At 43.5% G+C, this 13286-nt stretch overlaps 1 protein-coding gene across 3 annotated transcripts in view; it reads right to left on the bottom strand.

Annotated features, from left to right (window-relative positions):
• MBTPS1 (membrane bound transcription factor peptidase, site 1) overlaps positions 1–13286 on the bottom strand; it is a 32876-nt gene that overhangs the window by 8409 nt on the left and 11181 nt on the right. For all 3 annotated transcript variants that reach the window (XM_075837560.1, XM_075837558.1, XM_075837561.1), the window contains exons 5-13: positions 11654–11764; positions 10756–10865; positions 8106–8222; positions 7948–8015; positions 6078–6180; positions 4134–4285; positions 2935–3096; positions 2657–2801; positions 2361–2549 (exon numbers count right to left, since the gene is read on the bottom strand). In XM_075837560.1, the coding sequence (XP_075693675.1) occupies positions 2361–2549; positions 2657–2801; positions 2935–3096; positions 4134–4285; positions 6078–6180; positions 7948–8015; positions 8106–8222; positions 10756–10865; positions 11654–11764 (1157 nt within the window). The remainder of the gene's footprint in view (positions 1–2360; positions 2550–2656; positions 2802–2934; positions 3097–4133; positions 4286–6077; positions 6181–7947; positions 8016–8105; positions 8223–10755; positions 10866–11653; positions 11765–13286) is intronic.

The following is a 13286-nucleotide window of genomic DNA, read 5'->3' as shown; positions in this document are numbered from 1 at the left end:
CCAAATATGTCTATATTATTTCATGTTTTGGGACTTCTATTTTAAGAAGTTTATTTATTATAAAAAAATGTGTGTTTCTGTGTATTTTATTTACTTTTTATTTATTTACCATTATTATTTTTTTACATTCATTTAACTTTTTTTTTTAATCCCATAAAGGGATTTATCATTTTGATTTTGTAACTGCAATGTACTGGCATAGATCTATATGCCAGTACATTAGCCTGTTACTGATCGTACACAGGCAGTTGTTAGGGCATACCTCAGTATGCCCTAACAGGAAATATGTTCAGACAGCCCTGGGGTCCTTCACTGGACCCTGGGCTGTCTGGTCATACGAGTTGTGGGCTTTGATCGCGTCAGTTATTTTCTGTGACGCGATCAATGTGCAGTCCCCTCTCGAACGCCGCGATCAGCTGTCATCGCGGCGTTCAAAGGGTTAACAGCGGAGAGAAGAGGTTTCTCTCCTCTCCGCTGTCAGAGCGGGGCCGTGGCTGTGTATTACAGCCGTTGCCCCGCTCTCGATCGCGCGCACAGACGGCTGTCACACAGGACGAGTATGCTCGTCCTAATGTGCGAAGTGCTCGCCGCTCAGGACGAGCATACTCGTCCTGTGTCGGCAACCAGTTAAGCAATTTGTATTTATCTCTTCAGCAATCTAAGGCAATTTAAATAGTATTTTCAAGTAGAAGCTGCAGCTGCTTTTCTCAGTCAATGGGAGGATCAGCTTGCTTATCTGCCTGTATCTAACCCTGTTAATGCAGTAAGGCATCATGCACACGACCGTAGTGGTGTGCAAGGGCCGTGATTTGTGGCTCAAACGGCCGCAGAGTGTCACCCACGGTCAACCACAAATCTCGGGCTGTGTACATGGCCATGTGCATTCATGTCAACGAGCCTGGACCACGGAAACCACGGCCGTGTGCATAGGACCATTGAAATGAATGGGGCCGCAATTCACCTGCAGATTTGTGGGTGAATTGCGGCCGCAAAAATACGCTCCTGCACAGACTGCCCATTTTTTATTCAGGTGCAGATGAGTAATTGGAAGTGCAGAGCTTATATTGGTCTATACTTGCTTCAGTATTTAGAAGTTAAAACCGGGAGTGGTCCAAAGCACAGAAGAGGTAGAACGCTTTCCATTATACTTTGTTCTACTCCTGGTTTTCGCTTACAAACACTGATGCAGAACACAGTCATGTGAAAGTGACCTCAATTTTTTTATCAATTTTTTGCCGGTGTTGGCTGAAATGGACACTAACCTTAACAATTTATGCTAATCTAACAGTATATCTGATCTTGAACTTTGTAACTTACTGTTAACATTTTGTTTTATCCTTGCAAATTGAGTGAAGTTACTGCCACTGGGTGTCTCACTTCCTGTACTCTGCTATCCACCCCCTGTTAAACTAAATCCATCCCTGGATATGGAGTAGAGGAGACTGACTGCAGGTTGTGGGGGGGGGGGGGGGGGTGTATTTTCACTGCCTGCCCAGATGAGTCTATGAACATAGGAATGGGAAGTGAGGAGAGACAGGCTTCTGGTAAGATTTGTAGATCACCCTAGTGCTGGATTCTAAGCTACACTGCTCATTACTGCTGTATAATGTGCTACTGACACACACGATAGATATTGAAGCGCAAAATTCTACACACATAGAAGACATGATGCCAATTAGTTTTTTCGGATAGTGGGTGGAGCCCAAAATTAGGGATGGAGTCTGCAGAGAAGAAAACAAGTCATAAAATGTCCAGAAAAAGTGTTATTCCTCATGTATACACATGACCACTTATTCTAAGTAGTCAGGTCTTTCAATTAATTCTAACACTAGTTAAAGCATACCTAACAAGAGAGTTCTCTCCCCCCCCCCCCATGGAAAATAAATACATTAGGAAAATATTTTTTCTGAGAAGTCTACTACCAGAATGACACATTTTAAAGACTTCTGTTAGGCTAAAATATTACAGTAATCGGCCAAAGTGAAGTTTAAAGGGGTTGTCTGGGCATGGGGCTGGTTGTCATACCGATGACCTATCCACAGGATAGGTAATCAGTATATCAGTGGGGACAGGGCATCGGCTGCCTCAGGCAGAAGCAGACTGCTCAGTACACTGCATAGTGGCCATCCTTCACTTGAATAGGAGCTGAGCTGCAGTGTTGCAGCACAACCGCTATACAGTGGTCAGAGCCATCTGCTTCAGGCACGGACAACTGCATACCTTCTGTTGATTGGTGTGGGGTCTGAGCGTCTGACCCTCACTGAGAATATACCGAGGACCTATCTTGTGGATAGGTAATCCGTATGAAAAGCCACCCCATGCCCAGGTAACCGCTTTGTCACATGCAATTCTGTACGCACCTCATTTTCTTTTGGAGAGGTCACTGTAATCATCACATGACCCTGGGCAATGCCCTCCCATGAAGCTGCTTTCTTGGCTACAGAGATGGAGATCGCTAGATAGCCAGACCATGGCCACAGCACAGGCGAGTAGGAGAAAGCCACTTCAATGTTGTCACCGTTGTGTGGTAGATATGGCTGCCAGTCAGGCTGCAAAGAGTTAAATGTGTAAAATAAGCTTGAAAATGACTACATATTTATAGGCAGATCTGATCTACTTTATAGCCCAGAGAAATCTAGTAAGCCACAAAACTCACCTTGTCCACAATCCTTCCAGTTACCCCCATGCCATTAAGAATAGTGATGTTAACAATTGTTGGCATCCCACCATAATAAATAGGCTGAGAACAGTATGGCCACATGTAGGGACATTCTGTCAAGTCCACATAGCTGGGACTCAAACTGAAAAAAACCAAAACTACTATATATTAAATGTGCAAAACGGACATTGAAGCATACATCTACCAGTGGCCTGAGTTGAATAGAATTTAGAGAATAGATTGGATCCCACAGAAATGAAATCTTTAAAAAATACCTGGCTTGCGGCTTGTAACTGTTGAGGATCTGGTAGGCCCGAAGTAGATCTAATTTACCATGTCCTTGCTCAAACATATTGACCCCTGGAAGTCGGCGAGCAGAGGCAATGAGGGCCTGTTTCATGCTGGCTGGATTTACCATCTCCCTCTTCTGAACAGTACTAGAGGAAAGACATACTTTTTAGTAAATAGGAGTCAAACTCACTGACCTTAAAAAAAGGTAACTAAACGTTCAAACTTCTGACAGGTCATCGTGACATGTCAGAAGTTTGGATTGGTGGGGTCCGAGCACTGAGACTCCCACCAATTGCTAAATCGAAGCGTCAGAAGGGCTCGTGTGAGCGCTCAGCCGCTTCGTTTCTTTTCGGCTTTTACAGAAATCAACGTATCGGAGTACGGACTCAACAGAAAGTCTATGGGCCTGTACTCCGATACATCGGCTTTCTGGAAAAAGCCGAACAGAAACGAAGCGGCTGAGCGCTCACACAAGCAATTCTGCCGCTTAGTTTTAGCAACTGGTGGGGGTCTTAATTCTCGGAGCCCCACCAATCAAAACTTCTGACACGCCACTATGACATCTCAGAAGCTTGTTGAATGTTTAGTTATCCTTTAAATACTGGGTTTCATAGTTCTTGTATAGGATGCAGCATATGAGGCGTCTGCATAGGATGTACTGTACTGGATCATAGGCTTCCCAGCAGAGGGAGTGAGTATTTCATAGACAGCCCATAATAGTCACTGGGTTGTCAGGAGCTGGAATTCGCATAGCGGGGAAACTGCAGTTCTATAGGGGATAAATAAGGATCTGGGGGTTGAAGAGTGGTCCAATTCCAGACAAATCCCCATTTACATGCAGCATAAATTGGAGCAGATCCTAATCAGCAGAGATGTATAAAGGAAATGCTGCTCTTAAGCCCAGTATTGCAATAATCACTACTCTAGGATGCATCATAAGGAGACAGTTTCCCCTGTAATAAATAAGTGTAAACCACTTCAGATTTTTCCATAGAAATAAGGTGATCATTCCCATTGTGCACCTCTGCTCAGCAGGAACAATCGAGCAATGTTATGACCGGTTATTCTGGGTGATTTCGGAAGCGAAGAACAAGCCGGGTGATGACGCCGACTCCAACTTACCTGCGTGCTGAAGTATTTATGGACCTACAGTAAATTTACAGCAAATAATGGAGTTTCTTACCTAACAAGTAGAGTCACTGCTCCAGCCACAACAGGGGAAGCGACACTTGTGCCAGACAGAGAGCGGCAACCTCCTTTCATACCGGATCCTCTTACCCCAGAGCCATAGGTGACAATGTCGGGCTTCATCCTGCCATACCCTCCGGGCAATTCCTACAGTATACAAGATGAAGAACTCCGTTACTTTCTTTCTGGGTATCTACACTAGTTTTTTCATTGAAAGCGGTTAATTCAAACATACATTTAACTCCTTAACGCCGAAGGACGGATATATCCGTCCTCAGCAGCTGCTAGTTCGCGCAGGAGGACGGATATATCCGTCCTGTGATGGCGCGGGTACTGAGACTGTACCCACGCGATCAGCGGCAGGAGCACGGCTGTTATACACAGCCTGGCTCCTGCTGCAACTGCCGGAATCGAAGCGCGCTCCGATTCCGGCAGTTTAACCCATTAAATGCCGCTGTCAATAGTGACAGCGGCATCTAATGTGTTTGACAGAGGGAGGGAGCTCCCTCTGTCACCCGATCGGCGCCCCCGCAAACAAATCGCGGGTCGCCGTCGGGTTTCCATGACAGCCGGGGGTCTAACAAAGACGCCCAGGTCTGCCTTCAGCATCTGCCTGTTAGGCGATGCCGGAGGCATGACCTAACAGGTTGCCTGTCAGTTTTACACTGACAGGCAATAATGCTTTGGTATACGAAGTATACCAAAGCATTATATATGCGATCGGCACATCGCATAGTGAATTCCCCTGGTGGGACTTAAAAAAAAAAATGTCAATCAGTTAAATAAAGTTTGTTGAAAAAAAATAAAAAATAAATTACAGTCAAAATCAAATAAAACTACTTTTTTTGCCCAAAAAGTGGTTTTATTCAGTAAAAGTGTCAAAACAAATCACACATACACATATATGGTATCCCCGCGATCGTAACAACTTGACCAATAAAATGAACACATTAATTAAACCGCCGGATGAACGGCGTCCAAAAAAACAGCAAAATTCTCCCTTTTCTCCCATTCCCCCCATAAAAAATAAAATAAAAGTTAATCTATAAGTCCTATGTACCCCAAAATAGTATTAATGAAAACTACACATTGTCCCGCAAAAATCAAGCCCACATACGGCCACATCGACGGAAAAATAAAAAAATGACGGCTCTTGGAACGCGGCGATGCAAAAACAAGTAATTTTTTTCTAAAAGGGTTTTTATTGTGCAAACGTAGAAAAAACATATAAAACCTTTACATATTTGGTATCCCCGTAATCGTGCCGACCCGTAGAATAAAGGTAACATGTTATTTATGCTGCATAGTAAAGGGCGTAAATTTATAACGTGAAAATTAATGCTGGAATAGCTGCTTATTTTTAATTCTCTCCTAAAATAAAGTTAATAAAAGTTAATCAATATATTGTAAGCCTCTAAAAATGGTGGAATTACTAAATACAACTCATCCCGCAAAAAACAAGCCCTTATACGGCTATATAGACGGAATAAAAAAAAAAAAAAAAAGTTACGACTCTTGGAATGCGACCATGAAAAAACAAAAAATAATCCTTGGTCATTAACGTGCAAAATGGCCCGGTCATTAAGGGGTTAAAGAAGAAGAACGAAGCCATGTTTAGACCTGGGAGAAAGCAACATGTGGATCTTGTTGCAGATTCACCCAATATATTGACAGAGGGAAATCTGCTGTGTTTACACAACATAATGAGCATGCTGCAGAATATCTCTGCTACGTGTGGATGGGGTTTTGAAAGCCTCATCCACATGTACAGTGCTGTAAATCCCCATGGATTTGAAGTCTGGAATCCCCACAATAAGTCGTCTGCCACATTAGAAAAAAACAAAAAAAAAATAAAAAATAACACAACATCTATCATTATCGCAATATTCTCACTTTTTTCCATTTGGAACAGAACAGACTACTAAGTAAATTGGTTTACCCATGTGGTCATCCCCCTTGAAGAAAATCTAGCTATGTTGTCCTCAAAATCAATGCCACCAACTCCGATGACATCCATCTGGTCTGCTGGATTGTTCAGAGTCCTAAACGTTACATGAAACAAAACAAACGGTTTCTGCTTTAGTAAGAAACTATAATTCAGGGGCTACAACGACTCGACAGCTGCAGTCGTACGATGGGAATACAACTTTTTAGGAAAGTCACATGAAAACTGTATGTATTTGTGATTCTCATGGCATTTAATTCATGTGGACTGCAACTGTTGTGCTACAAAAAAAACAAAAAAAAAAAGTCCAGCCTAATTGGAGATCTGAGAATAATTCAATTTCCGCTGTAAAAAGCGCTTACATCATTTTATAAAATTGTCATACTACATAAAATGTATGTGTCAATTTCTTTAGGCCAGGATTGGTTTTGATGTTTTTTGCTCAGTTTTTTTTTTTTTTTTTATCATAAGTGATTTCCCAACTGGGTGCACGGCCGGACCAGAAAGGTCTTCGGATGCTGAATATCCTTCTGCATTCTCAGTTACTTGCACCAATATACTGCCATTTTACACACTACCGGTGCAGGGACAAGGGTGTACGCTGGTGCTGCAATTGTGCCCATTGCCATCATGACACGTAAGGAGCCGTGAGAAGCCCAGGACAGGAAAGTGGCCTGACTGACACGGTGCCGCAGCCGGAAAAGAGCGTCTAATGCAGCGGTCAGACTCCAGCCATTCATCCGCTCTTCTCCCAAGCTGCAAACTAAAGAATTGAGCAGGAATAATGTCCTGGAATCTGCCAACCTGGCTCCTACAGACCAGGTGCAAGATCAATTTGGCAGCCTCGGCTGTGGCTGCCATGGGGACAGGATGCCTGCCCCTAAATCATCCACAGCAGAGGTATGGCGGGGCATATCTGACACCCAGGCCTCTGAGACCGCACAGGGCCCTACCTTGAGAGGTCTTTACTGTGGTGTCCCAGTGTAATACTACTTTGGCCTCTCTCCATATACATATTGGAGGCCTCAAGAAGGACTTCACCATTTACATGCGGTCATCTTTTAAACGGCATGCCTGATAAGGGGAGATGCAGAGTTGGGATATCGGGTGGGGGACCCACATTATCAGGACCTTTGTCCTTAACCACCTTTTAGTGTTGATTTTCCCCTTCCCATGGCTTGTAAGCTGTGAGCAATGGTGTGTACTCTACCAGCCCCTGTGAGGACTCCGGTGACTACATCAAAGTCGAGAGCTTCTGCAGACGTGGGAGTAAACATTAGGCCTTTTCAGTGCCCTAGGGGTGTTCGGGCCCTTTCAAATCACGCTTTATCATCCTGTTTGAACGTCCATTTGTGGTCGCCCCCCCCCCCCTTCAAACAAATCAGTTAACAGATCGCTAGGTTTTGAATGGGACTTCCGTCATAGATAAACATGTATCTGCTGCTAACCCAGCAGTTGCAAGATCCAGGAAACCTACAATTAGGCCCCTGGATAATAGTTACGGAAAGGCTACCTGTCTAACAAGAAGATTCAATTATTCTACAGGCTATAGATCCCATATCCACATACCAATGCATTTGATGGGCTGTAGGGCTGTCTGTAAAATGGCCTCTTTTTGTGATCCTTTATTCCAGCCATGTACTAGCGGTTTTCCCTGCTACATTGTTAGTTATATCAGGAGATCGTAAGAGAAATAAAGGTTATACCCCCTAGACATTCCATAGATTTAGCAAATGGGATAGAACATCCAAATACGAATTAATTTGGTAGCCGTGTTCAGCACACGCTGTGAAGTTATATGGCCCATCTGGTTTTCTATTCTTTACTAATGGTGCACTTAGAACTACAACCCCACTGTTCTTACCCATAAAGTGGTCCGTCATTTCCTATTGCAGAAACCATGATAACATTATTGGCTGTCAATTCCCAAACCTGCAAGGTATGAAAAGAAAAAAAGACAAACATGATCTCTCATCGTTCACACTTAAGAGGGTAAAGAGAAACAATAGAGACATCACCAACCTTATCCACAAAGGGATGATCCATGAAGTCAGGCCCTCCAATGCTGAGGTTCAGTACGTCGATTTTCTTAAGGATGGCATAGTTAAAAGCATCAAGGAACCACGACGTGTACGAGACCTGACAAGAGAATTTATCATGAGCTTTATGTATCCCACAAGAAAAAAAAAGTGCAAAAGTAAACCAGACTATATTTCTATGTAATCCTTAGCCATGTGAGCTCGGCAGGAGCAGAGAGTCGGGAGGGTGAGCATGTCCTCGTGTACGCAGCCTGATCAGCCCAACGCTTGTTTGCTAGAACTCTCCTGGCAAAGTTAAAATACTGTGTTGTGTCTGCAGGTCAAGGAGGATTTAAACACCAAAAATAGAAGGCAAATCAACTCGGACTTGTGCGGTCATGACGGTACGAAGTGGAAAGGACGGTTTAGACCATTTTTTGAGGACCATGCCTTTTAATGACACGAACAAGCGCGACAGATGCAAAGAAAAGTTGATCTGCAAGTTGAATTTTTTCTCTTGTTAACGGGTATAGTCTATGTAAAATAGTTCATGCCAAACAGATCTGCACTTCAATAGAAGCCCAGACAAGGCTGCATTCACATTAGCGTATAAATATTCAAACCGCATGTGAATCTGGTTCGTGTGCATTGCGTTATGCATCAGTGTGCTCGGAGAGTGGCATGCGTTTCACGCACTCGCAAAGCACATCTATTTTATTATTTTTTTAATCTAATTGATGCGCCAATCACGCAGCGCACACCGATGTGCATCCATGTGCGGTGCGTGGTTTTCATGCACTCAATGACTTCAATGGGTGCGTGAAACCGCAGCAATATAGGACATGCAGTGAGTGTCACGTAGCGGACTCTCGCATGTGTGAATGGCCTCATTGAAATCAATGGGTCCGTGTGCAGCGTGTGATTTCCATGCACAGCACACGGATGTTATTCACGCTGGTGTGAATGGGCCCTTAGGCAGAGAACAATGGACACTGTTATTTTACCTTATGGAATGGTCTTCCAGACTGACAACTTGCTCAGAAAACGACCGTCTGAAATCCCTAATGTATGGACAGCTTTAGGTTGTGTTCTGCATAACTATGTCCCTATCAGAGCAATGTGAACGTGTGCAAGTCTGAACAGTCTCCAGTGATAACGGGATATGTGCAAATCATTTGGTAGAAGCCCTGAAACCTCGCGTCAAAAAAACGGAACCGGTTAGTGTATGGACTTTGCACTTTAATACGGAGAAAGCCTTTTTGAGAATAGTTTTGACTAGAACATGTAGCATTTTCCTTCTACTGTGATATCACTTACTTCTCCTTTAGACTAGGATCTTATAAATTAGTTTACCTTGCCTGCTAAAAAAACATCTGAATATCAAAAGTAAACAAGACGAGAACAATAGGGCAAAATTAAAAGCGTAGATGTGTAGGATATTGGGTCCCAGCCAATCTGCACCTTACTCACCGCCAAAAGCAGCCGTAAGAAAACCAGTATCATTAAAACCAATATACAACGAACAATGAGAACCTAGAAGCCAGAATCTGAGTTAATCCCTGCCTGTCTTATATTAAAAATTATAATTCTGTAGTCTAAATGTAAGGCTACGGACATTGCAGCCTGAAACTTGGTGCAACTTTTTTCACTCAATCTTCCTTTTCCAACCATCTGCTACCTGTCTCCATCACAGAGAAAGGAGGGGAAAAGCAGAATTGACAGACAGCAGCAGTGTGCGATGGTGGGGGGGGGCAGCAGAAGCGACAGACAGCAGCAGTGTGCGGTGAGGGGGGCAGCAGAAGCGACAGACAGCAGCAGTGTGCGGTGAGGGGGGCAGCAGAAGCGACAGACAGCAGCAGTGTGCGGTGGGCAGCAGAAGCGACAGACAGCAGCAGTGTGCGGTGGGGGGGGGAGCAGCAGAAGCGACAGACAGCAGCAGTGTGCGGTGGGGGGGGAGCAGCAGAAGCGACAGACAGCAGCAGTGTGCGGTGGGGGGGGCAGCAGAAGCGACAGACAGCAGCAGTGTGTGGTGGGGGGGGGGGGCAGCAGAAGCGACAGACAGCAGCAGTGTGCGGTGGGGGGAGCAGCAGAAGCGACAGACAGCAGCAGTGTGCGGTGGGGGGAGCAGCAGAAGCGACAGACAGCAGCAGTGTGCGGTGGGGGGGAGCAGCAGAAGCGACAGACAGCAGCAGTGTGCGGTCGGATCTATGTTAGAAGCAGCAGCACAGCCAGCTATGTAAATGAGTTAGACTCTGTAGTCTTCATTAAAAAAAAAAAAAAAAAAAAAAGACACATTTTGCTGCTGTAGAGTGGCTACATTTTGTATTTAAGAAGCAAATGAACAAATTGTCAGATGAAAAATTACATTTAATGCCTGACAGATATGACGTATCTGTCTTGATGTGTTGGGATCCCCCACCCTCGTTTACCTATAATGAGTATAGGAGTTTTATTGTTTTTTTTTTACTCAGAATAGAACATTCTGCACTAGCGAAAAACCCAGCAGAAGTTTATAAATTGGTATCTGGTTTGGAGACAGTATAACAAATACACGGATTTCACAATTTTTTTTCACTACAACAGTAGAGACCACACTGTATAGACTAATAGTGAAAATAGGTACAAGACAAGGGGAGTCACAGATATAAAAGTACCTGACTATTAGTGAAGACCCGGTAGATGTGCAAATCAGAGTCTGGAGCAAGTCCCTGGCATTCTCGCATGCTGGCAATGACACCTGCCACAAAAGTCCCATGTCCAAGTCCTTTAAAAGCAGAAATAAACAGTTTACATACAAGTGCCAGGGAAAGACAACACTGAAGTCTATGAACACCTCTGCTAAAGAGTAATTAGATAGATAGAGATAGAGATATATATATATTTCTATCTATCTCTATCTTTATACGGGATCATGGCTCAGTTTCTGTTAGAGCCCTAAAGCCCCGACATCCCTTGCCACATGTATAGAGTTAGCCAAACCATGGAAGAGATACAAGTCTAACCATTATACACGGTTTATGTTCCAATCCGGTTTATGGTTTGCAAAGTCTGCTGTAAAATACAGCTCAAAATAAATGGCGTGTAAAAGTGGTTTTATGGATTAAAAGGAATGGGCCCAATGTTCTTATAATGTATAAATATAAGGCGTTACAATCCACTCAACCTTAGAGGCAAATTCTTGCGCTTCCACTTCCCGTTCGTCCCCTGTCTTTGCTGCATACGTGGCGACAGCGTCACATGGCATTTGTGTCACTTGAATGATTAGAACACGCAGAGCCGCAGCGCAGAAGAAGCACAACATTCAAAAGTTCAGTATATTGCAAAATCCTACATTTTAGGAACACTAGGCCTAATTCTTTTAACTTGAAAAATTTCTTTACATTGTATTACTGTGGCCAGTGCGTAATATATATTTTTCCGGCACAACAACCTCCTGCCTACTGTAATCGTGTTGCTGTAGATAAGAAACTATAAATTCTCAAGGTGTGGAAAACAAAGAAAATGCAGAGAGAGGTGAACAAAGTCGAAGTTTCCAGTTCAGCTTCTACTCACCGTCATCCAAAGTTTTCTCGTTGGTCCAGTTGGTTCGTTCCTTCACGTTTTTGAAGTGTGGATGTTTCTCACTCAGTCCAGTGTCAAACACAGCAACTCTTACATTACTACCTGTTCACAGAAATGAAAGACGTGAGGTGTAATCCATACGTCAATCCTCACAGTTCTGCCTATCCACAGATGTTATTTGGGCAATCTTGAGATTATCAGTTGCAGGGGGTCATATAATGTGCAAATAATTGTAAAATTATGGAACGATGTCAAGTGCAACATAGAACTTTGTAATAAATTTATACAGCATGACACGGCTTGAAAAGGAATGGAGTTAAAAGGCTGTAAAGTGGTACGAGCCTCCATATCAGGGAATCAACACATCCCACTTCTCAACCCATACGCCTCATCTATCAAAACTGTCCAACAGAACACATGGCTTTTTACCATAGCAGTAACAGCGCAGCTTTTTTTCCAGAGCAGTTTAAGAAATGAACACTGAGCTCTGATTGGTTGCTATGGGCGACAAGGCCAAGTTCTGTTACAGTTTTGATTAACGAAGCCCATAGTAATAGGATTTTACGGCTTCATCGAAGGCCGCAGATTAGTTTAATGCCACTTTGCTTTCTCAGATTGTAGAGTCATGAACTACACGGTATAGAACCATAAATAAGCACAATTGTAAAACTGGTGATGAACAAAGGCCGGAGCCTTCCCTTTTTGACAGACTCGCTGCAACAAACATCCCAAAAAGTATCAAGAGGTATCAGCAAAGCATATTGCCTTACAATTCAGAAGTGAAGCTTCTCTCGCATCATGAAACACGAGATCTCAGAATGCGAAAGCCGAAAAGATTGACTTTTAAAATTAAAAAAGGGGTTGTCCCAAAAGCAGCAATTACACATTTGATTGCTGGGGACCCCCAATCGTGAGAACAGGGGCTTTAAACCCCCAGACTGTGAGGAGCAGCTGTCAAGGACACACCCGCCGCACCATTCTATGTCTAGGAGAGTGACAGCGGAGTGGAGCGCTTGGCTGTTTGTCAGCCATTCCCATCGACCTTGAATGGAGCAGCAGCACGCATGCTCGACCACCGAACTAGTCAATGTCCCCACTACAGACGAGCTGTGAGGAACAGGGGTGAGGGGGTCCAGTACCCGTGTTCTAACAGTCCGTGGGGGTCCCAGCATTCAGAAAATTATAATTCATCCACAGGATAGATGATAATTTAGGATTCAGGGTAAAACCCTTAAAGATACCTGGATGGTATGCTGAATACTCATTTTATTGGTTGCCTACATAAAAAAATAAAAAAAAAGTTACACATACCTGCCCTGACTTTATACTGTGGTTTTTTTGTTGATACACTTGTTCAATGCATAATGTAGTACGTCATGGGATTATCAATAAATGTATAGATTAGCGCAGGAATATCTAAATGCAAGTTAGAACACATTCATCCATAGAACAATATTCTACATTACAGCGGACACGGCAATTCATTTCTAATCTACACAACCCTCCATGTTTCTTTATGGGATTATCTAACTTAGTGAATACCCACGGGCACTCACCCACTTGATTTCAGAGAAGAGAAGTTGATGAAATATAAATACGCTTAACAAAACTGATGATACTGTGC

The sequence above is a fragment of the Rhinoderma darwinii genome, chromosome 9 (assembly GCF_050947455.1).
Source record: "Rhinoderma darwinii isolate aRhiDar2 chromosome 9, aRhiDar2.hap1, whole genome shotgun sequence".
NCBI classification, from domain to species: Eukaryota; Metazoa; Chordata; class Amphibia; order Anura; family Rhinodermatidae; genus Rhinoderma; species Rhinoderma darwinii.
The sequence above is the reverse complement of the archived record's forward strand: the minus strand, read 5'-3'. Positions and strand labels throughout refer to the sequence as shown.